Source organism: Hydra vulgaris, chromosome 01 (genome assembly GCF_038396675.1).
Source record: "Hydra vulgaris chromosome 01, alternate assembly HydraT2T_AEP".
Taxonomy (NCBI): domain Eukaryota; kingdom Metazoa; phylum Cnidaria; class Hydrozoa; order Anthoathecata; family Hydridae; genus Hydra; species Hydra vulgaris.
In genome coordinates, this window is record NC_088920.1 from 54,737,930 (window position 1) to 54,764,644 (window position 26,715).

Below are 26,715 nucleotides of genomic sequence, written 5' to 3' on the forward strand. Positions count from 1 at the left end.
AGCAAGACAACAGTGAGAATAAAAGAGCATAATAATAAATATGAAAACAAATAGCTAAAAATTAGTAAATAAAATACTTATGATATGTTCAAGTCTTCTTTAAACAAAAATTTCATTCCTAGTTTTAAATATTGAGATTTTATTTCTTGAGATTTTTTTTAAATTTGGTTTTATCTCCATGAAAATAAAAATCGAAAAATATTCATCTCCATAATCCATTGCAGGAGTGCTTTTAAAAATCATTTTGCGAAAGCGACTTCTTAGCTTTGCATTGTGTTTTCAAAAAAAAAAAAATTTAAGTATAGATTTGGTTATTTGGGGATTTTTAATGACAATTTCAATAAATTGTCTTAGAAGATAATTCCTTAAATAAATCTCTTAGATTTGAATTTATATAAAACTTCTAATGGTTATTTTACGAAACTATATCCAAAAAAGAATAGTCCATTTCACCAACTTATAGCTGGCATTTTTTCATGAGTGGGGGAAGAGTGCGGACGACTACTTTAGTTGACACAGGGAAAAATATGTCCCCTAGCAACAATGGAGGAATTAGAATTACTCGTAAGTTTGTGTACAGTCTAGTTAATAAAAGTTACTAATACTATTACACACATGTATACATTTTTACTATTAAAATGATAACTGATAAAGTTAATCACAATTATAGCTACAACTTGTTTTTATATATTTTCCCTTTGAGTTACAAATTTTTGTCAATTTGTTTTTAATATATATAAGTTTGTATGTAAAAAATTAAATTCAAGAGTCTTAAAAGGAGAAAAATATATCTTGCACATATATGCATGTATATATACATATATATATATATATATATATATATATATATATATATATATATATATATATATATATATATATATATATATATATATATATATATATATATTTGATGTAGAATTTGGTAAAAAAAATAAGTTCCAAACAACTTGAGATAATTTTTATGGCAACTTAAATGACTTTAGGTAAAGCCTATAGCTACGGAAATAAATTGTCTTTTTTTTAAGTTTTACTTTAAGAATACAAGTTTTGAATTCATTTTATTTTATAATTTCAATTTTCTTTTTGTAAAGATGAAATTTACATAATGCTAATAAATTTTAATAGTCGACTATTAAGATTTATTAGCATTATTTTACTAGTCAAATGCTTCAATTTAATTTTTCTTTTAATATATTTTTCATTTAAAGTGTTGTGTAAAATATACATATTATTTAAATCTGTATTATTTATCATAAAAGAATAAAATATTAACACACAAAAAACTATTTGTTAAAATGATTTTTTAATGACTAAAAAATTTATATATGCATATAAATTAAAACAATTTTGAAGTATAAACATTATATTGATTAAGCAATTTCAAACTTTTTTTTCTTTTTTTGCATTGATTTTTTAATATATATTTATTTAATTAGCCACTGAATCTAGTTTAGTAACTTTTACAAAATAAATGTTCACTATTTAATAAGTTGATTATTTTTTAATGTTTGAAGTTGTTTTTTTATGAATTTTTCGGTGTCTAGTTGAACAAATCAACAAGCTATTTCATAGTGTAGTTTTAAACCATACACAAACAATGACTTCTGCCCTGCTCTATTATATTGGCTACTTTTATGAAAATAGCTTGCCTAGTGTTATGTTGATGTAATTTACAATTTTTTAAATAGAACGGTTTAAAAATATCATTTTCAGTTGATGTAGCATATGAATGAAACGTAATGATTTAAAAATAATTTCATTTTTTACACTGATCTAACCAAGCAATTTTAGCATTTCTGTTTTGTAAGTTGACATTTTAATATAATTCTCGTTGCTTTGTTTTGTAGTTTTTCTAGGATATTTAAGTTATTATTGTTTATTACAAGAAAAATAGAAGCACAGTATTTATAGTGAGGAGCAATTATAGTTTGAAAGATTATCTTTTTGGTCCATTGATTTAAATATTTGCTTATTTTACCAAGATATCTTAAATGTTTCACGCAATCACCAAACTCGATGACTACATCATCCAATATAACTTTTATGTTATTGTTATGATTTATTAAACTATCTTTTCTTTTTTTTGAATTTACAATAAGCATGGCTATGGACTTGAGACTATTTAATTCAAGTTTGTTATTTTTTAAACATTTACAAAAAAATTTTAAATCTTTATTTGATTTAAAAACAGTTTCTTCAAAGTTTGTACCCTCTATACAAACCAATGTGTGTGTATGTGTGTGTGTGTGTGTGTGTGTGTGTGTGTGTGTGTGTGTGTGTGTGTGTGTGTGTGTGTGTGTGTGTGTGTTTATATATATATATATATATATATATATATGTATATCTATATATATATATATATATATATATATATATATATATATATATGTAGATAGTTTGTTTCAAATATCCCTTTAGTATTAAAATTAACATAAGTTTAAACTACATGTGTTTATTAAAGTTCTGTCGCTTTTTCATTAATCTTTTTTCTTAATCTATTTTTCATTAATCTTTTTTCTGTCACTTTTTCATTTAACTTTTTCAAGTTTGTTGTTTATAAAATTAGTTTTGCCATCACGTAGTAAGTGACCGGGGCTCCGGCTAAAAATGAGACTTTTCAAACCAAGCCCTAAACTAATCTATCAGGCTTAGCAGGGGTTGATAGCTAGGGCTTGAAAAAAATTTATAGTACTTTAAATATTATCATTTTATGCTTTCATTTACTATTTATTAAATACTGGCATATATTTATATATTTTCAAACTCTAATTTACTTCCAATAAGATTGCAAGCAACCACTATTAAGTTATGAGTTACTTTAAAATAAAGAATAAGTAAAAAAACTAGGAAATAGTTAACTGAAGACTTGAAAAGTTGTAGGTTGCATATAAAAAAAAAACATGAAGATGGCTAATAGTTATAAGGTTTTCTTTGATGTGCAAGGAAAAAAACTAGATTAGTAAAAGTTTTTATAGCATGAAGAGACAGATACAGGAAAAGGATGCAACTTGTTGAATAAGAAACAAGCAAGAATGAGTTTTGGTTTACGTTATAGAGAAGATAGCTTGTTTGAGCCTTGACCATGATTGCATTTGTAGGAAAAAAAAAGAAATGCAATCTTACAACAATAGGAGAGTGGCTCAAGCTTGGCAGATAAAGCAGGTCTAATTTATTATTATTTTCTTTTAATGTTAATTCTCCTCCCCAAGGCTGAAAACACCACTACAGAAGAGGAGGCTACTTAATAAGATTGAATGTTAGACTACTTTAGTTAATGACATTGTTGAAGACTAACCAAAAGTCTCTAGAACCTAACATCTGATATAAGATAATTTAGTAAACTGAGAATAATAGAGCTTAACATCAGACAGGACCTTTTTACATCGGTTTCTTGGAAAAATAAAAGGATTTTGTTCTTAAGAGAGATGTTCTTGAAAAAAAGATTAAATAAATAATAAATCAACTGCTCATGATGGTAAAAAATTTGGAGTAGAATAAAGTTTGACTTATAATTGGCATGATGGGGTTTGTACTTGGTACCTCTCGCTTATGAAACTAGTGCTCTACATCTACACTACGAGCGTATTACATTTATAATGTGCTTTTAGACTTTGTCTAAGAGTAAGAAGGGTTATTAATCAATATAGAAATACCAATATTATTGCAATACTTTTTTGCAGTAAATAAATGAGTTTTGTTGTCTAACAAAAATTGCAGATTTTAAGTCCAGAATTTAAGTCCATAAGCCACAGCAAGCCTTAGGCTGTTACAGAAAAGAGATCAGATTAAAAATCAGCTGCTTGTTCTAAGCAATCAAAAAGTGAAGATTTTTTGTCAAGACATGAGTTGAGTCGTCAACAAATAGAGCCACTTTAGATATATGCGATATTAGGAATATGCGGTAGTGGTAAGAGCGCTGGCTTTGTAAGCGAGAGGTTCAGAGTTCAACTCCCACCATGTCCCTGGAAGTACCGCGCTCAACTTAGTTTCTCCGCGCAGCGGCCTTGCTCGGCAAGGTTCGTGTTTCAAAGTTAAAGAGTTGAGAGAGAGTTGCACCGCGAATAAAAAAGCACCAAAAAAAATGAGTAGCCTCCTCCGCTGTAGTGGCCCCCCTCGGGCCTTGGGGAGGTGAATAATCTAAAAAAAAAAAAGATTTTAAATTTTCATGAAGATTGATATTGTAGATAAGAAACAATACAGGAGCAAAGATTTAAGGATACCAAAAGATACCTTGCGGTATCCTTAAAGTTACTTGAAATAAAGTATAGTGTAGGCCTTCAAGAATAACTTTACTGCAGTTTGTAAGAAATAATTTAATAATCTCAAAACCTTTGTATAAAGAAAATAATAACCGAGTGAAGACAAATCGTAGGATAGTTAGAGAGGTCAAAGTGTTTTTTAGAGTTTTGAAAAATTGGAACCACTTATTTAGCACTTTTTAAAAATTAAATATTATGAAATATTATATAATTAATAAGATTGAATGTTAGACTACTTTAGTTAATGATATTGTTGAAGACTAACCAAAAGTCTCTAGAACCTAACATCTGATATAAGATACAAAATTTAGTAAACTGAGAATAACAGAGCTTAACATCAGACAGGATCTTGAAACATTGGCTTCTTGGAAAAATAAAAGGATATTTGTTCTTAAAAGAGATGTTCTTGTAAAAAAGATTAAATAAATAATAAAGCAACTGCTCAAGATGGTATAAAATATGGAGTAGAATGAGGTTTGACTTAAAATTGAAGGGTAGGAATATAAGCTTTTAGTCCAGAAGGAATAAAAACTTTTATAATAGAAACTTTTAGTTCAGAAGGAATTTCTTTCTTCTGGAATTTACCTTTACTATAGAGAGGTTTCTACTATGAAAGTAGTTTTATTATGGAATAGTTTCTTCTATGAAAATAGTTATGCAAGGAAAATTTCTACTCTGAAAATAGTTCTACTATGGAAAAGTTTCTACTTTAAAAATGTTTTTATTGTGAAAAAGTTTATCTTTAAAGTATTCATTTTTAATGAGTTGTAATATATTTTCACTATTAAAAAATTATTACCTGTGTGAAGTTTAGCTAACTTGAAAAAGGTCTTTTCTTAACTCATAACATATTATTTGTTTATAAGGAATTTATTATATTTAATATAAAATTTGAATTTTTTCATTCATACGTTATTAAAATAAAATTGTTTAGATTGCTTCTGAGATTTATCCATATATATTATGGATATAAACATATATGTTTGCTATTTATTTAGATGCTGGCATACAACATCCTTTCATATTTATATAAACTTTAATATTGATATGGTGTAGTGTTTTCCGAAAGATGATGATTATGATTATGATGATCATGTTGATGTTAATGATGTTTATATATGCATACAAAGTATAACATGAATTTTAAAAAAACTATACTTTACGATGTATAAATGTTTATGCAGCCCCGTTCACAAACTTGGCCCCGGCTTTATTTTATCAAACCCAACCCCGGTCAAATATTAACCCTGGTTGTTTACTATCATCACGTAATTCTTTTTTGGTTAATATTTTTGTTTTAGTAAAACAAATCGTTTGTAAATGCAATCAAGGGGGTTATCCATAAAGCACATCACCCTATATATAACGCAGGGGATAATTTTTATAAAGAGGCCAATAAACAGAGACAAGATAACATGATTGCCAATATGTTATAATTTTCAAGTGTTATCAAAAGAAGGCGGCCAAGACCCACAGCCCAAAAACAAAAGAAAGGAGGTTCACACAATTTCAAAATAAAGTGTTTTCTAAAATCTGACCAGTTACCATGCTTGAATGTTTGTGGAATGAACCTATTCCTCAGTGTAATGAAAATAGGTCGTACGAGATTGCAAAATATAACAAGAAAACAAGTGTTGGACATCCTGTAGAAGACAAACGAGGTGGAGACAGATGAAGCCATAAGTCTATTGAATAAAATGCTTCTGTGAGAACATTCATAAGTCAACTGCGGAGTACGGAAAGCCATTATAGTTGGAATAAATCGGGGAGAATTTATTCGCGATGTGATCTTAGTATTAAAAAATTAAGCACTCTACAATGAAACCTGTAAAAACAATAAGAAGGTCCATTTTGCAATGTTCAGAAGTTTTATATAGGTTTTAAGTCTCCAGCTTCTGATATGTGCAGTTACTGTACTTTGTTGAGCATACAAATAAAAAGTTCTTTAAAGAAATGATTTTATCACTCAAAAAAGGATTCACAAGAAACAAGGTAATGCGTTTTATACACTTTTAAAAGCAGATGTACCAACTGCTTTAAGTTATTGTTTCGATATGCTGCAAATCCGGCCCTTGCCAAAAGCTTTCATTAGAGAGGCATTTTATTCAAGACAAATAAATTTTTATGATTTATGTATTACTGATTATAGCTGAACTAAGCCATTATTCTATACCTGGACAGAAAAACAAGCAGGCAAAGGCAGTCAGGAGGTATCATCAGCCCTACTGCATTTTTTATAGAATATTAATTTTCAATCAAAGAACTTACTACGCTTTTTTTGCAACAGATGTATTTCCTAAAGCAAAAATAATATTGTGTTGAGAACAGCAATACATTTTCTTCAGATTCAACCCAATAATTCTGCAAGTATAAACAAGATACAGTTTTATTTTCCAGTTTGTGATTATAGTTTTTTACTGGCAGATTTTTGGTAGGTTGGAAAAAAGCTAAGAAAATGTGAATTTTATCCAAAGATGAGTATTATGACATTTACTCACAAGTAGGTAAGTGAGAAAATGTGGCATTAACTGGAATTTAAAAGATACAAATTCACTGCAGATATACTATAAGGATCTACTTATGATAAGTGATGTAAAACGAATCTATATTATCAAGAAAAAGAAAGATAACTAAAACTGGATCAAAGTTAGAGTAATGCAAAAAATTTTCTTTGAATCAGATGCTGAAAAGTTTCATTTAACTAAATAAATGAAATGTTAATAACAGATATTTGAAAAACTTAACACTCAAGAAGGTTTACCTTTAAGCCATTTTATCAATGCAGAGAAGAAAAGATGTCGAAAAACTTTTGAGCATCGTGTTTGGGAATGCATGGCAAGACTTTGAAGATAGACGTTTTGATTTTTATAAACATATTCTTGATATAATTGATAGATTTTTATAAACATATTCTACCAACATCACCTTAACAAAAACTGGAAGTAGAACTGTGTGGTTGTCTAGAACAGGAAGTTTGATCATTTTATTCAATACTTTGCTTATTTTAGATTTCAATAGTATGCATAATTTCAAAACTTTTGTTTTGCAAACAAATATTTCAGCAGATTTCAAATAAACTTTCATTTTTTTTAATGATTCTTAAGCACAAAGTGATATAAAATATTATTGGAGAAAAAAAAGTTTGTAAAAATTGAAATGCGCATTCATTTTTTGTTATTTATTATTCAATGACCAAAGTTAAATAGTTATTGAATTTAGGCGATTTTTCAGAGTATAATTTTTTTTTATAGGCATATATTTTGTTTTTATTTTTCTATTCTTCCATGTCTTTTTAAATAATTCTTTAAAATATTTTTCTAAAAATTATTTAAAATTAATTATTGAAAAAGTTTTGAAGTTTTTTTTAATGTTTTTATCTCACAATCTTTTAAACAAGTATTATATATTTTTTAAAGATTTCTTTTTTTTTTACTTTCAATTACAGTAGGCATGAATAAGTTCAAATCTTTTATAATAATTTTTAAATTCTTTTTGTGAAATGCTTTTTAATAAAGTTACAAATTGCTTGTAATGCTCAAATTAAAAATAAATTAAATTGCTTGTTAGCAGTATATTTTATTTAAATTGTAGGCACATTTTATTTAAAGGGGTTCCCAAGTGCTGTGACAAGTTATGTTTATTTTGAAAAAAACGTTAGAAAATAAGTTTTGAGTTAATTAAAATTACCAAAAACAAATTATAATAGTTACCATTATACTTCCGGTTAACTTCATAAATCTGCATAGTTTTTTACGTTGTAAAAATATCTGGTTTGAATAATAAATTAGATTGGGTTTTCCCCTTTTATAAATAAACGTTCATGCTACATTAAACATTTTAGTTCAACTTGAGAATTTTAATAAAATAAAAATTGTAGTTAAACAAAGAATACCGCTTTTGTATATTGTTTTATTTTTATTTCTATTAAAATATTTTGTTTTCATTTACCATGAAATGAAATTTATTTTCACTATTTTAAAATTTTATAAATAAAAAATATGTAAATTTTTAAGTTTACATATCTTATATTATAGCACTAATATTAGTTCTCTTTTTGAAATAAAATGAATATAAGTTAAATTTTTAAAACCCTCACTTAATCGTGTTATTTTTGTTTCGTTATTATACATTTTATAAAAGGTTATATATAAAAGCATTCTTCTACATTAAATTAATTGCAGAATGAAAAACTCAAATATAACTTTTATAACTTGAGTTTAGGTTATTTGAAAAAACTTTTTTGTATTGACATCTTTTATTAACTACAAAAGTAAATTAGTTGGACCAGTATTTAAAAAAAAAAATCAAATAGCTGGAACTTACCTTTAAACCATAAAATTTATACCATAAAAATTATAAAGTTTTTCACTAACAGGATAAATAATTTGTTTTGGAAAGTTTAATTAACATGAAACTTATTTTTTAAGGATTATTTAAGATATGAGCACAACTTGTTTGGCACTTGGGGACCACTTTAAATTATATTATATAATTGTATAAAGAATATTATACCATTTTTAAAAAGACTGTTTAAACAATTTTATCCCCAGTTGACATATTTGCATTTGTTTATACTTATCCTTATATGCTAACCATTCTGTGAACAAAGTACATTTCTAAAAAGCTCATGTGCTAAAAAATTTTTATATCAGTATAAATTATATTTATAGTTATGAATAATTATAATTACACTTAATTCCTGGTAAGTCAAACACCAGTTAACTCGAACTTTTGTTATTGCTAACTGTTTCATTTGATCCTTTGAAATTATTTAGCTGATTACTATAAAAAATTTTCCAGTTAAGTCAAACCTCGGATAACTGGAGCTTTGTTAAGTTGATCAATTTTTTTTATCCTTTTCAGCAAATTTCTTTTGTTTACTTTTTGCATGGCAATCGAAAAAATCAAGTTATCTTAGTAAAAAAATTTTTTAGAACTTCTTTTGTATAAAACATAAATAACACTAGCCTAATATTTTCTGTAATTTTTTTGTTGTATTTAGATCTGAATATAATAGATCGTTATCAGATGTGAAATAATGTTATAATATAATTATTACAAAGTAAATCATAATAAAATATTGTTAAATAAGCAATTATTTAATAGTTTTAACAAATTTCTTAACAAAAAGTCACTTGCTTTTAGATGCAATTTTATTAGCAAATAGTAAGGAAGTTGTTGTGTTTTTTTTTTTAACTTTTTTCAAGGATACCTTTTGGGTGTGCAGCATGAATACAATATGTAACTTCTTTTACTTAAACATTTTTCATGCTTTTATTAGTATAATAATGTATATTTGGTGTTTATACTTTAACATTGAATTAAGGAAAATTGACTTAACTCAAACTAATATCCCATTTCAGCCAAAGTTTGACTTAATTTGCTTCAGTCAAACATTTAAACCGAACTATTTTCCTTGTTCCCTTGGAGGTTGTCTGATGGAGTGCTGCGCATGCTCATGTGATTAGTTTTTCATTCCCATAGAAAAAATGATGAGTGGAAACTTGCCTTTATGGATGACCCTTACATCGTCACATAATAAATTGTATAATCAAAAGAAATGTTTTAAAAATAGAAAAAAAGAATTTAAATTGGTTTTGAAAATAGTAAACACGAGTTCGTAAGATTTATATTCTACATTTATTGCGAGTTCAATTTAATAATTAATAATAGTTATCTTTATAAATAAATCGCATAGCAAAGTAAAGTAACAATTACTAAGTCTCGGCAAAAACAACCACAAGTATTAAATTAAATTCAAAAGAATATTGATCGTAAGCGATTGCTCGCAATCTTAGGATCAAAGAATAACAACAATAATTTTTTTATTCATAGTCATAAAATGTTATTAAGGCCAAAAAAAATTAAATTTATGTCGTAACACAAAATAAAAATGTTTGTACCAACAACAAAAAACAGACTGAAGATTATATTTTTTTATAACTTTTTTTTCCTAAAATCACGATTGCTTGTCCAAATAATATAAGATTTTAATTAAGTACGATGTTTCGGTTAAATGAACATCATAGTTTAATAATATAATCTGTTCTGATCACTTATTGGTAATTTTTTGTAATTGTAAACTCTTTCTTGAGCTAAGATCTATAGTGAGTTTTTTCGAAACTTTTTCATTAAAATTAAGTTAACGCTGTTGAGCAGAATTGATATAAATACTCAAAAATGGTGTTCTTCAGATTCAGAGGTGATGTTCTTCAAATATTTCAGAGATGGCTTTTTAAAAATATTAGTCGAGAAATGATAGTAGATAAATAAAAAAAAGATTTTAGTTGATGCCGATAAGTAAAAAAAGATTATAGTCACGATCACCTAATTCAGTTGATATAAAATACCAAACAAAAAAAGAAAAAACAAGAACTAAGAACTTACATTAATTTATTAATTTTTTAGATTGTACTTTATTTCTTGCTAACTTTTTTTATATTATATTTGCTGATGTTGGAAGGCATTGCAAAGAATTTGCAAACATTGAGAAATGAATTTTACAAGCAAGTTGCCGAATAAAATCCCTAAAATCTTTAATTCCAACTTTCAAGAAGTTTTTTCCAACATTTTCACAGTTACGCAATTGCGTAGTTTCATTTCAAGTTTCACACAATTAATAAATTAGAATTTCTTATGCTATTTTTCTATTAATAGTTAATAATAATTAATTTTTAATAATTTTCAGAATTATTATTAAACTTTTATTTGGCAAACCTTATTTGGAGAATGGATTTTTTTAACTCTAATTTGGGAATTTTAATTTGGGAATTACGCATTTGACGTGATCCCAAAGGACTAGTTTATATATTATCCTGTAATATGTATACATGTGTAAACACATTAATAAACGAGATGTAAAATAAAACCCATAAAAAAAATATAAAATAAATTATTTTTTTTCTTGTGAGCACCAGAATATTCATACAACCTTTGAATGCAGCAACAAAAAATCTTTTAAATTTCTATTTAATAATAAAAAATAAATTAATAGTAAAAAAAAAGTTGATTTTATTTTATATTATCTTTATTTTTTATTATATTTTATTTTGTTTTTATTTTATTGTAATGATTGATTTTTTTGCTTGAAAAAAAACACTAATACTTCAAGCTTGAAGTAAAGATCATAATAAATATAGAATTTAATTCTGATAAAATAATAAATGATTTAATTTAAAACTAATTTAATAAAAATATATAATTTTATTCTAATAAAAAAAATTTAATTTCGATTTAAAAAATATATAATTTTATTCTGATTAAAAAAATATATTTAAGTTTAACAAAATTAAAGTTAATGCTTGGGTTGAACTTAACTTTCAAATTTATTTTAAAATATTACCAAATATTGTTCAATATTTAAATTTTATTTATTCTTAAAAAGAAATAAGCTCATTTTTATCTCAATTATTTTTTTGGTTTTCTTTCCTAAACATTTTTTTGTTTTTTTACTAATAATTTTATTCCTTATATACGTGTTCTGAGGTTGCATTAAAAATTTGCACAAAATGTATGTTAAACTTTTTTTTATATTGCAATTTAAAGTGCAGCAATTATTGTATGGAAAAATATTCTTTGCATTCAAAACAAAATAAAGTTGGTATAATAAAAAAACTTTTAATAAATTAAGTAAATAAATTAACTTAGTTTTTTCATTTGTTACTCGCTAATTTTTTTGAGAGGTTTTAACAAATTTTGTTCAAATTCTCTCAACATCACAAGAGGGAAATAAAACCCTATTATTCTAACATCACATATAAATTTGAAAAGAAAATTTTTTAGTTATGAAATTCTACCTAATGTAACTTATTTTCAGGCCTTGTTCAGGCTTGGCCAGGAAGGCATGCAATTTTAAGTCTTTATATGACCATGCAAATAATATTTTGAATAGGGCTCTTTAATAAACTTTATATAAGAGTCATTAAAGTTTTAGTTAAGAAGAAAAAAAAGACAAGCTTTTTTGAAAGCTGTTTGAATTAAATAACTTTGATCTTTACTTATGTTTTTATATTATTGAAACACATTTAAATAAAGTAACAAATCACTGCTAATGATAATTTATAAAAACATTAATGAATAATATATATTTTTTTATATTTATATAAGTATTTATTTTTTATTATAAATGTTTTTAAATAAAAAAAAATTATATCAATTTTTTAAAACATATACAAATTTTCAAAACATATTAACAGCGTGGTCAAGTTAAGTAAAGTCAAATATTATTTGTGTGGTCATATTATGATGTGAAATTGCACGCCTTCCTGGCCAAGCCTGCTTGTTATGAGGTTTTATTGTGTAACAAAAACACTTAATGCTAATAAATGTAACTAATAATGCTAATAAATGTAAACACAGCTTCGATATTTACATCATTAAAAGTTGATTGTGTCATTAGCGTATATTAAAGTACCACATTTTAATTAAATTTAATTTTAAACTGCGTTAAAAATCATTTAAACAAGTATAACATAAATTACTGGTGAAATCTTAAACAAAATTTTGTTTTTTTAATAATTTTATTTGCTTTGACATATTTTATTTGACATTTTTTATTTGACATATCTAAAGATTCATGTTTTATGTAATAAGTTAGATGACAAGAAAAAAATTTTTTTAATAAATATTGCAAAACTATTTTACATTCCTTTAAAACTAAATTTTTTTCTTTTTACATTTTACTAACTATTTCACATTCAATCAAAACTAAATTTAATTTTTTTAAATTATATTTATTTCAAATTATTTTAATTAAAAAAAAGTTTTATAAAATATTCATTTTCTTTAACAAAAATAATTCACAATTGCAGTTAAATGCTTTTTTTACGACCTAATATTTTCTGAATAAATGTCAAATGTTACGTTTATGTGACATTAGTTAAAAGGTAATTTAAATATACCAAAATAAAAAAGTTTTTGCTTAATGCAAAACTGCTGAATGCGTATGAAAATCACCATTTTGTACTTAACTATCTAGCTGCGTAAGTCTTTTTAACAATGCTTTTTTTTTTATACATATATATATATATATATATATATATATATATATATATATATATATATATATATATATATATATATATACAGACCTTGCCATGAATAAAAAAATGCGTGACACATTTGCAAAATGAAGTTTTTAAAGTCATAGAACTTTTTATTTGGTTTTCATTTTATAATGTTTTTAATTTATCAATATTAACTTTTTTGAACTAGCGCAATTTACTTAATTATCCCAAACTAGTCAGGGACAAACCTATTTTAGTGCCACTGGACCAGTATGGGCGCCCAAAAATTATTTTATTTCTTTAATTTTTCTTTTGTTTTTTTTATTAAAAACAGAAAAAAAAGTATTTCGGTTTTAAATGCAGTAGTATATAAATAATTTTCAGTTTATTTTAGCGACTTTATTTTTTCTTCAGAACAATAATATAAATTAAAACGGAATTTCTTATTTCACGTAATTAAGTGGCATAGCTGTCCTTTGGTCACTAACTGAATGTTTTAAAAAAATGAATTTCGTTACGAACTTAATTTTTAAAACTTGATACAAAGTTTTATAACAATGGAATGTATAAAAAGTTTGCTTTTTTTAAAAGATTTTAAAATATCCATTTATAGTAAAACTTTTGTTTGTTGGCAATTAAGAGTGAACTGCTTTTAATAATTTTTATAACAATCGCACAAACTTAATTTTTTTGCGTATTCATGCAAGTTTAATTTTTGAATGAATGAAGTTTAGCTTTCTATTTTAGTTAACATAAGGAAAACAAAAAAACGAAACCTAAATTTATTTAGAAAGTTTTGTTTCTTTTCCATATTCTTTTTGACTAATAATAAAAATAACAATTACAATAATTTAATAAAAGTTTTATTAAGATCTAGTTATTTTTAAACTTCAATGTCTCCAATGTTTAAAAAATCCATAGTTAGTGAAACTTATTAAATATAATTTTTTTAAATTATACTTAATGAATAAAAAAATAAAAAATATTTTTAAAAATATGTTTTTTAATAATAAAAAAAAAAATTTTTTTAATTTTTTAAATTACGTTTATTGTAATTATCTCTTTAATTATCTTTAATGTAAAAGACGCTTTAAATGACTTTAAAAATAAAAACCTTTGATAAAAACCTTAAGTAAAAGTTAAATGAACAGATTTGCTAAAATTTAAATTAAAATTTTAAAACTAAAATAATTGTAAATACGTTTGTTAAATGTTTGTCTTTTTTATTCAAATAATTATTCGAATTCATAAAGAGACGTAAAACTATTTTGTTAATTTTACAAATATTACACAATATAATATATGTAAATATATTATGTAATGTAAATATTGATTAAAAATTGTTTAAAGTATTTAAACAATTTTTAGATTTATTTAAATATTTCCAAAAAAATGTTTTTATTATAATGTAAAAAGCATATGTAAAATCATTTTTTGCGTGCATAAAGTGCTCTAAACTCTACGCTTTATCACAATACATATACATATATATATATATATATATATATATATATATATATATATATATATATATATATATATATATTTATGTATGTATATATCAACCCTCAGAATTAGGGTCGGCATTTGGCAATGCCGACCTGAAAGTGTTTGAGGTCGGCAAAAAATTGCTGACCTCTTTTCGATGTTTTGTGGTAAGACCTTTGTATCAAATTGTTATTGCCGACCTCTAAAAGATTGAGGTCGGCAAATTATTGCCGACCTCAATTTTCCTAATTTCGAGGGTTGATATATATATGTCTTGTCAGGGCTTGACAAGACATATATATTTTTTTTTTTTTTTGAGATTCATTTTAATATTTATTAGTGAACATCTACGTATTCTTTGTTTGCATTTGTAGACTACCATGCACATTATTTTATTATTTATTATATGCTGTTTATTTATTGTTTATGCAATTTTTATTTGCTATTTCAATTAAAAAATAACAGCAAAACAAATGTTTTGTTTTCTAAATAAAATAATTAGAATTAAAAAAAAAAGGCAAACTGAATGTTTTATTTTATTTCTAAATAAGTAATTAAAATAAAAAAAGGCAAAATAAATGTTTTATTTAAACTCTAAATAAAAATACCAAAAATAAAAATGGAAAAATAAACAATTTTATTAGATTCTAAATAAAATAGTTGAATTAAAAAAAAAGGAAAAGCGAACGTTTTATTTAAACTCTAAATGATATACGTATAAAAAAAACAACAGAAAATCAAATGTTTTTTTAAAACTAAATTAATTTAAAAAAATCGACAAAACAAACATTTTATTTTAATTATAAATAAAATAATTTAAATAATTACGGTAAAGCAAGGATATTAATTCCATCTAAAATAATTAAATTTAAGTATAAATAAAATAATTAAAATAAAAAACAAACAATTTATTTTAGTTATAAATAGATAATTAAAATAAAAATTCATAATAAACATTTTATTGTGTTATGTAGTAAGAGTTTAAAAAAAAAGTTTTTTTTTTTTTGTTTTTTTTTTTAGTTTGATCTTTAATATTCATTTTAAAAATAAATTAATTTAATTTCAAGAATTAAAAGTTTGACAGAAGAATAAAAAGCATTTGTTGCAATTAAAAAAAGAATCGAACTTTTGTTGCGAGTACTTATTTAACATAAGTATCCTGGCTAAAACGGAATGCTGCATCTAAATTAAGTGAAAATTTTTTGATTAAAAGTTGTTATGCGCGTTCGTAAAAACAGAATGTTTAAGCTGGTTTCTTTCCATATCTTTAAAACATAAAACAATAAATAGTGCTACATTAATATTTAATACTTAAAAACAAAAAAAGTAAAATGCTGTGTTAGTTTTTTTGATTTTTAATCAAATGTCGACGTTGAAGTAAAAAAAAATTGACAAACTTGATGTTTCCTTGACATAATAACTATATTATAATATTATATTTAGGAGATAAAGATGGTAGCAAAGTAACTAGTGTTTTGGCCACAACTGCCTCGTACCCTGATCAAACTGAAGAGATAAGTTATTGTGACACTAAAGTTATTGGAAATGGCTCATTTGGTGTTGTATATCAAGCAAAAATTGTCGATAGCACTGATATGATAGCAATCAAAAAAGTACTTCAAGATAAACGTTTTAAAAACAGGGAGTTGCAGATATGGCGTAAACTAGATCATTGTAACATTGCAAAACTGCGTCATTTTTTTTATACTAATGGAGAAAAAGTATGTTTACTTTATTTATGAATAGTTATAAAATTTATCTTTTGTATTCATACAAAATAAACATAAATATTTAATTTTATTTCATATACTGCTGTAAACTCAATCCAGACATTGTATGTTATTAGTAAGGTTGTTATTATTATATACTTAATATATACAGTATCACAATTATATATAGTATTCATAATATAAATATAAAATAACATAATGTCATATATACTATCAAGATCAAGTTTTAATAGTTTAATGTTTTCTTAGTTCAACTGACTATTATTATGACAATATCAACAATGTTACTGACTGTTATTATGACAATATCGATTGTGTCAAATGTCAATGTTCCTTCTAGTTTTTAGTTTAAAAAAAATTACTCAAGTGCTTGTTTATTGTAACTTTTTTGTATTAAAAATGTTATTTGAAATAATATTTTTAGAATGTATATACGCTTTAGTTTCACCCTGTCTAAATATATTTTGCATTTTTTAATTTTTAAATTGCAGACTTTTCCACTTTGGTAAATGTAATACATGAAATATAACTACAGTGATGATTATATTTGATTCAGAAAGACTATTTAGTGCAAGTACGAACACTGACCTTTTTTAGTTCTGCTGGAGCAGTATGGGTGCTCAAAAAAAAGCCCCCAGAAATATTTCTTATTTGTTATTTTTGTTTTGCTTTTTTTTATTAAAAAAAGTAAAAAAAGGTTTTAGCTTCAAATGCAGTATTAAATAATTAATTTTCTCTTTATTTTATCTTGTTTATTTTTTTTTTCAGGACAATAAAATGAATTAAAAAGTAATTAATTGCTGTAAATCATTTAACATTCAAAACTGTTGTTTGATTACTAACTAAACTTTAGACTTAAAAAAAACCCTTATTTTTAGTGCAGACAACGATAAAATGATATCTCTTGATTAACTCTGGGTTCGTCACTGATTTAGTGATTCTGCAATCTAATCACAGACAAAAAGCACAATCTGGACCTTGATAGTGCAAAAATGTTATATAGTTTTTTTTAGTAAAGAAGTAGAAAAGAAGCTCATCTGTAAAAGATGAGCTTCTTTTCTACTACTAGAAGAAGCTCGCCTATATGTAGTTACAGTAATATTACTTCTAGATCTAGTATTCAGACCAAAAGTATTACCTGGAACACATGCTCAACATTGAACTGGACCATTTCCAGGACAATTTTTTTATTTTTCCAGGATATTTGCTAAAAACCAAGAACTTTCAATGATTTTAACTATGAAACTTCATTTAAACAGTTTCTTAGAAAAAAACAACCTTTAATTTACTAGATTTATTGGCATTTAAAAGCAAAAAAACTTATTAATTGAATTAAGCTTATTTTAATTTAAATATTATAATATTATAAAAACAAGTGTAATATAATCTTTTTGACAAGACATTTATTTATTTAAGGTTATTTGAATGTGATTCATATAACCTTAGATTTATTTATACAAAAAAATTAAATGTTTTTTAAAAATATTGAATATTAAATTGATTTACTTACGTACTTTTTTATTTGTACATTGAAGTTTGTATAGTAATCTTGTTTTTTATCAAGGTTTTAAAGGCTTTTTTTTAAAAAAATAATGTTTTCAAGGTTTTTTATACCTATGCTATCAATAATGCCATTTATGGGAAGTGATATTCTTTCATGATTTAATTTACATTATCTTCTTTTCAGAAAGATGAAGTTTATTTGAATCTTGTTATGGATTATATGCCAGAGACTGTATATAGAGTTGCAAGACACTATACAAAAAACAGACAAACTATTCCAATAATATATATAAAGGTTAGATTATTACTACTATTGGTTTTATAATTTTCAAGTTGCTGTTAGCCTTAAAGTGAATTTTTTAAAAATTGATTTTTAATATAGTTTTTGTTAAAGGTATTTGCTCTAAAAGACATCCCTAAAATTAGAAGTTATCCCTTCCTGTTAGATCTTGTTGATTTAATTGAACGGAGATATTTAAGAAACTTTTTATCATTTTGAGGATTTTCTGTCTAAGAAAAAATCATGAAGCTGATGTTTTAGTGTGTGTTGTTATCTTAACAACTAGAGAACAATTTAAAAACATAATGTGAGATATTGGTAATATTGAGTGTTTCTAATAGGGTGTGTCAGGGAATGTTAAGGTGGTTTTGGCATGTAAAGCTTAAAGATACAAATTGGTTGGCAGCATTTAGAGACATAAGAGTTCCATAAGAAAAAGGTATTACCAAATGATTGTTGTTCAAGCTTAAATATAAATAACAATTTTTTGAATATGCTCAACTTGTTTCAGTTATAATAATAATTGTTAATAGCAAAAACAGCAACAGTTATAAGTATGTATTTAAATATTTTGTCAGTTTAAAGATTTTTGCTATTTAAAAATAATAATGGAAAATAAGGAAAACAATGATGCAGTGCTGTGTTTAAACAGAAATTTAAATAAGGTTTTCTTTTTTTTTTGAGCTAAGTTGGTGATGAAAAAAGTTGTTTGTGGTGAAAATGTTTTTGTGCACTTTTCTACAGATTTGATCGCATTGCACATTACTTGCCTATAGTTAGCAGTATTAACTATAATCTTTGAATTGTTTTTGAAAAGACAAGGGACAAATTAAAAGGTTGTAAATTGCAATATTTGGAAATATTTCTAGTTATAAATTTTTTGGTATTTTGATTACTATGAACTCTATTACTATAAGTGTTGAATAATTGTTTTTCAATAAAAAAATATTTATGCTTTTATCTAAAAATTATAATCTAAAGGTTTGTTAAATGAACAATCATCAGAAAAATAAACCACTAAGTACAGGGGTCAAATTAATTGAATCGTGATTCACTTAATTTGACCCCTGTTTTTTGTACCTTCGCAATTAGTTTTTTCTTAAAAACTTTTTTTTTTTATTAATTTTTATTTTTTTAATTTTTTTTTACTATTCATAAAAATAACAAATGTTTTTTATATAATTCAATTTTTATGAATGGTAACATAAAAAAGCCATTATTAATAGCCAACATTAAGTTCAGTGTTGATTTCAAAGCATGTTATAACATGTCAGACAGTTAGATGTACAAAAATCTCAACCTATTAATCTGTTCTACAAAGAGAACATCTACTAAAAAGTGAAGCTAATATTCAGATATCCTATGGAGGTCTAAATTGTTTCAACCGATTATAGTAATTTTTTTATTTTTGACCAATTTATGACGTTTTCATTTTTGACCAATTTATTTTTTGACCAATATTATAGATTTTTATTTTCAACTGATTATAGGTGATATTCATTTTAACCTACCTGTTTTAAACATTTTTACTTGCATTTTTAATTTTCTTTTCTTTACAAACTAGTACAGTGGAATAGGGTTAAAAAAATCTAAATTCAAAAATATGAAATGCTTTATCCTAATGTGAAACAAATCCATTAAAATTTTCTTGAATTAAAGTCACTCCTGGCTTTGCCATTGCCAGCTCAAATTCAAATCTTAAAAATATATACAAAATACATACCCGAAAAGGTGTACATATAAAGTGGAAAAATGGCCACAGAAGACACTGAATTCAATATGAAGAAAGTTTAATGTTGCATACTACATGGCAAAACAAGTGTCCCTTCACAGATTATCCTTATTTAATTGCATTAGAGAAAAGAGAAAATAGGGTCAATTATTTGGGAAGTTCCCATCATGGTTCTGACTATGCAGCTACGATATTTACAGACTACATTGGCACAGTAATTAAAAACATATTAATTAAATGTTCAAAAACTTGTTGCCATCATTTTTTGCTTAAATTGTTCTAATTCTGTTCAAAAAATTCTGAAAAATATCTGAAATTTAAGTATATACTTAGGCTTAGGAAAACATAGTCTGTCTTTTTATTAAACCAATTTTTTTTTCTCTTGCTTTATTTTATTGCAAAACAGTTAAACAAGAAAATTGAATAAAAGCAAAAACTTAAAAACCCATTGAATGAAAAAATTGATTATTGGGTCATGGCACCCCTTACTGCAACTTTAAGAAAACTTTTAACTTTAAAACTTCTTAACTCCAAAACCTTAAGAGATTTTTATTTAGCGTTTTCGAATTAATGTATTATACTCAATTATTAACTAATTTATATTATTCAAATTTGAGTAAAATTATTTTTTTAATGTTATTTTTAATTTTTTGTCAGATACCATGATTAAACATCACCTACTGTAATCGATTCTTCACCTACCCTGTATGAAAAAAATCGTATATTTTAGTTTTATTTATTTAAATCAACAAACAAATACATAAATTTAATATGATTACAAAACGAAGACATTGGTTATAAAATTATCCACCAAAGCTTTTTTCTGAATTTAACCTTCTTTTTTTTTTTAAATTCTTTTTTTAAATGTTTTTTTTTTTGTCTTATTTTTATTTTATTTTGAAACAGCTTGTTTTTTTTTTGTTTTTTTTTCTCTCTTTCAATTCATTTCTTTCAGCAGCTTTATTTTTATGTTCAGTTTTTTTGATATCTTCTTCCTTTGCATTTTCTTTAGTTATTTGAATCTCTAACTATTTGGATGAAGTTACAACGCTCGGTACTCATTCAACTTTTTTCAGTCTTTTTTTTTTGTGATTGGTTGTTTTGGCCATAAAAGAAAGTCGTTTACTAGATTTACATCTTTTATTATTTGTTTATTTGAATGTAGTGGATCTGTTGCTGATTTACTTTCACTGGATTCATCAATTATTACGCATTTTCCAAATTCCCTAACATTACTAGATACATTTTCATTTTGCGTACTGCTAATATCTAAATATGATTCTTTATCAATTTTATTGTTCGATACTTTATTGTTGGCTTCTTTTAAATTACTGGTTTGTTTGGAGCTATCGTAAAATTTCAGTTTTTTCCAAAAATTAAATAGGTCTCTGAAATCAGTTTTTCCTCCCGATCCTTTATTTCCAGTTTTTTCAAACTGGAACAGTACTTCAGGTGCAACGTTATTTTCAATTATGTTTCCCACATTATTTTGGCTTGAAAGATTTGTTTCATTATTATCAATTGTAGAATTTAATTTAATACGTTGAATTACTTTTTTATAATCAACATTTTCACATTAAATGTGAATATTTCTTTCAACCTAAATCCGTTAATAATAATTTCTTTCATATTTGGATTCATAACAAAATTATTCAACAACATTAGTTCATTTTCTCTGTGAATTTCATTAAAATCGTTATCCAATTTAAATTGTCGATAAATGTTCTGCCATTTTTTTTGTTGGTCAGAAAACTGACACATCTAATGGTTGTAAGATGTGTGAAGCATTAGGAGACAATGAAATCAAATGAATTCTTTCCGAAGAGCAATACATGCTGAGCTCTTTAGACAGATGCGAGCAATGTCCATCCATGAACATATATATTGGTAATTGTGTAAGATTTCAAATATGGTACTAACACATATGTGAAGTACTCATAAAAGTATTTGCAGGTCATCCAGTCGCTGTCACTTACTGAAACCCCAACCTGGTGGTGCAGCAGTAATAATAGTTTTTGGCATTCGGGCATACTTATACAATGTTTTGGCATTCGAGCATACTTGTACAAAAAAAATGATGGTGCAAATTCACTATTTGCATTTATGCAAAATAGAGTTGTAAGGTTTTCCTTATCGCTGTTGTTGCATTCTTCCTAAACATTTCTTCCTCTAATGCCAATTACTTTTCCAGTTTTTGGTGCTAACTCAAAACCAGTTTTGTCTAAATTAAAAACACGAGATGGATCATTAAGGTATTAGGCATCATCACCTAATAATTCATACACCTCATTAAACCATTTTCTTATCAATGCTTCACATTAAACTTTTTGTTGACACAGTTTTTTCACCTTCATTTAAAGCTCTAAGTGCTGGGTGCAGTTGTTCTTCAGAATACAATAGCTTTTTTCCAATATTTTTTTTTCTTTTTTGAACCTTGCATCTTTCTAATCGAATAAATTATAAATGTATAAATTTCAAGCCATAAAAAAAACTTGTCAAACTTTTTTACTGTTAAAGATTTTCTTAAGAAGGCAATAAAAAATCATCTCAAATCTTTAAAAATATATCTTTTTAAAAATATATCTTTTTAAAAATATATTATTACTGAAATAAGTTAGTTTTGTATAAAACAGTACTAAAAAAATAAATTAAAAAAAAAACATAAAAAATTTACTGATTTTTTCAAAAACCATGGTGCCTCTTCACGGTAGGGGGTGCCATGACCCTACTTAAATTTTTGATAGTATGCTGGATCAAGAAGCAGTAAATCTAGATAACATATGAAATTTAATAAGTTTGGTATTAAGTTTACTGTTCGTTTTTTTGTTTTTTTTTTAATTTAATCTTACTTGTTTGGTCCATACATTGTGATTGTTTTTTTATGATAATGTTTTTGTTATCAATTCTATTTTAAATTGTTTTTATACTGTTCAAAGTCTTTAAATATTGTATTTTTTGTGTTTTACTATCATTTTTTAAAGTATCATGTTAAGTAAAAACAATTACTAAAAGTAATATTCTAATAGTTATAAGTTACCATACAACAGCAATTTAAACTTTAAATCAAATTGATTAAGTGGTTTTTAAGAAAGCTCAATTTATAATCGTCTTAAGGAAGGGAAAATTTATATGTATATTGTGTCATATACAAGTACTAATTTGTTTTAAAATTTAAAAAAAATGTTTATGTCGTCATAATTTTTTTGTCCCTATAAATCTGTTTTGTAAAATTTTCCTATGAAAGTGGCAAACTAAAGGCGTGCATGTGTGTATCTTTGAATCAATACTAATTTAATGTTCTTATGCTTAATATTTTATATTTTATATTATGACTCTTTCCTCAATTAAATTGTTGGTTATCATAACAAGTGAATGACATGGTTTAGATTTAAATGGCCATGGCGCAGTGGTTAAAACGCTTGCTTAAGAAGCAAGAGATTCACGGTTTGAAGTAAGCTCTAGGAATATTTTGCGCCATCTGAGGCTTGAACTTCCTAGTCAAATCCTCTTCTGCCGTGCTCTGTGACAAGACTGTTAGGTCTTCTTTATGCACCTAAAGCAAAAAATTTAAAAAAAAAAAGATTTTTATGTTGTCAGTAATTGTGTCAAACATTTAGATTACAGTATGCATTAGAAATTTTGTTTATTTTTATTTTTCAGTTATATGTTTATCAGTTGTTCCGCGCTTTAGCTTACATACATTCTCTTGGTGTCTGTCATAGAGATATAAAACCTCAAAATTTATTGCTTAATCCAGATTCAGGCGTTCTCCAGTTATGTGACTTTGGAAGGTAAATTTTGATTTTTGTTTAAATCTTGTTATTTCTCTGCATCAGTTAAATGATTTATATCCTTTTTTGTAGTGCAAAAGTTTTGATACCTGGAGAGCCCAATGTAGCATATATTTGTTCAAGATATTACAGAGCACCAGAGCTTATCTTTGGAGCCACTGATTATACAGTAAATATAGGTAAATTGAATATCTATATATTTAACATATTTAAACAGGACAGTTCAGTAATAAATACTGCTGTTGATGTATGTTGTAAATAGAAATTAAATATTAAATAATGAATTTATACAAAGAAAAATACACTTTGTTGTTTTTATTGAAACTCGCTATTATTTTTTAGTCTTTAAAATAAATTTTGTTGACAATTTCTTTTAAAATATAAACAAATTAATTTAAAATTGTTCAAAAAGAAACTTTTTATATTAATAAAAAGTTTGCTTTTTGTTTGTTTTTATTTTTTGTTTTAGTGTACTTTAGTGTTTAGTATGTAAGTTTTTAATTTATAAAAGTTTTTTTATTTCAATAATTAAGGAATACTTTTTTAAAAAATATGTTTTAAAAAAATGTATATTTTTAAATTTTTTTTTTTAGTATCACACTTAACTTTTTCTGTGTAGCGCCCTTGTTCATCAACGCTTGTGTTTCCGATTTTAGAGTTAATTGAGGGTAGTAAATACAAAAAAAAAAGTCAAAATTTTGAAAAAAATTATAATAACCTATTCGAATGTAGTGGCCCTCTTGGCCTTTGGGATGTGAATTCAATCAATAAAAAAATTATGCTCATTGAAATAAAAACTTCAAGTATGCATTTTGGTTTGTTTTTAAGCAAACAGAAATTTACATAAATAGAGGTGATAATAAAATTTAAAAGTTCCTTATAATTGATGGAGAAATAGTTCCATGAACCTCTGCTAAAACAGAGCATATATATATATATATATATATATATATATATATATATATATATATATATATATATATATATATATATATATATATATATATATATATATATATATATAGATGTATGTGTGTATATATATATATATATATATACACACACACACACACACACACACACACACACACACACACACACACACACACACACCTACATATAATTATATAAATATATTTATATGTATCTATATATGTATATAATCATTGACACTAGAGTCGTTCAGTATGATGAGCATTAAAGTCATTAAAAAACAGTATTGGCAAATGGATAAAGAATTAGGGCTGGGTTAATTTGTTTAGAAGCAGCATCGAAAAGAGCACACTTTTATGAAAGGAGATGAATAAAAAGCAAAATGGTTTCACAGTAGGAAATAGCATAAAAAATACTTAGGCTTGATTCAAATTAGAGTTAATAACAAACGCTATGTGACTAAGGGAGTTTTTACAAATCAAAGGACTATAGCTATTAACATGCTATCCAAATATAATTTTAATAACCATAATAATTTTGCTCTTAACAGTATTTGTATTATAAAAAATTTGTTTTTTTAATTTGTTTTAGATACATGGTCAGCCGGTTGTGTCTTAGCTGAGTTGTTACTAGGCCAACCTATTTTTCCTGGTGATAGTGGTGTTGATCAATTAGTCGAAATTATCAAAGTTCTTGGTACTCCCACCAGAGAACAGATTCGTGAAATGAATCAACATTATACAGAATTCCGTTTTCCTCAAATAAAACCCCATCCTTGGTCCCGGGTTAGATGTTAATTTTTTTAATTTTTATTTGTATTTTTTTTTTTGTAATTTTATTTGTAATCACTATTTTTTATTATTATTTTTTATTGATTTTTGTTTATTAGATATTGATTCAAAGTTTATATTTTGAATTTTATTTAAAACAAAGGTTTTTCGCGCAAAAACGCCAAGCGATGCTATTAGCTTGACTTCACAATTATTGGAGTACACTCCAAGCAGTCGGTGTTCTCCATTAGAAGCTTGTGCTCATCCTTTTTTTGACGAATTGCGCGTTGAAGGAGTAAGATTACCAAATAACAAAGAAATGCCTAAGCTGTTTAACTTTTCGGCGCAAGGTTAGAGAATATCTGTTTTTTTCTTAATCTTCTACTTAATTTTTTTTTTTTTTAATTTGAACTTTTTTTTTTTGTAGAATTATCTTCAAAACCGAGTTTACAGTCCATACTTATTCCCGACTTTGTAAAGAAACATCAGAGTAGCACAAGTCTGGCAAGCTCCTCTTCTACCATTTCTAATCAAGTAAATACTACGGACTCTAATAAGACATCAATCAATATTTCAACAGAAGCTTCTTAATTTTTTTATTAAATTATAAAATGAATTGGCAGAGCGTTTGTGGTACCTGTAAATTAGAGCCGCCCAACGATCTCTGTCATGTTAATATATTTGTTTTTATGTTTGGATGCCGAACAGGGATTTGCAATGTTTTAATAAGATTATTGTATAAGATGGATACGCGCTGTGGATATTTAATATTTTTTAATCGTCGTTGTAATGTGTAAACCTCTTCTTTTTTTTGTACTCGAAATCCTTATTTATTTTTTCTTCAATTTTGTTACAAATAATTTTAATTTATTTTAAAGTCTGCTCTTAATTTACTTTAAAGTCTGCTCTTTAATAACGACGATAAACGCAATCAGTATTTGTGTGTTTGTTTTCTCATCAGCTAACCGAAACCAATCGTTTAGGGTTTGCTTCATAAGATCGATTACTTTCTTTAAAGAGTTTTAAAATTTTTTCTCAAAAATCTTGAACCTGGCTGGTGGAAGAAAAAAAAGTTATTTATCGGTCTCTGCGAATTTTTTTTTGTGTTTGTTTTAATATGGTGTTTTGTTTTACTTTTTATTATTGTTGTCGACTCGGTTCAACCTAATATGCTGAGCCTAAACGCATGGTTTCATTTGAAATTGATTTTTATCGCCGCTT

At 25.2% G+C, this 26,715-nt stretch overlaps 1 protein-coding gene across 1 annotated transcript; it reads left to right on the forward strand.

Annotated features, from left to right (window-relative positions):
* Positions 1-476: 476 nt before the first annotated feature.
* On the forward strand, positions 477-26,085 carry LOC100203080 (glycogen synthase kinase-3 beta-like). Its single transcript, NM_001309721.1, is given in 8 exon segments — positions 477-564; positions 16,199-16,476; positions 18,173-18,283; positions 23,661-23,791; positions 23,864-23,970; positions 25,316-25,509; positions 25,658-25,844; positions 25,922-26,085. Coding segments are annotated over 8 exon segments (1,260 nt in total).
* The last annotated feature ends 630 nt before the right edge of the window (positions 26,086-26,715 follow it).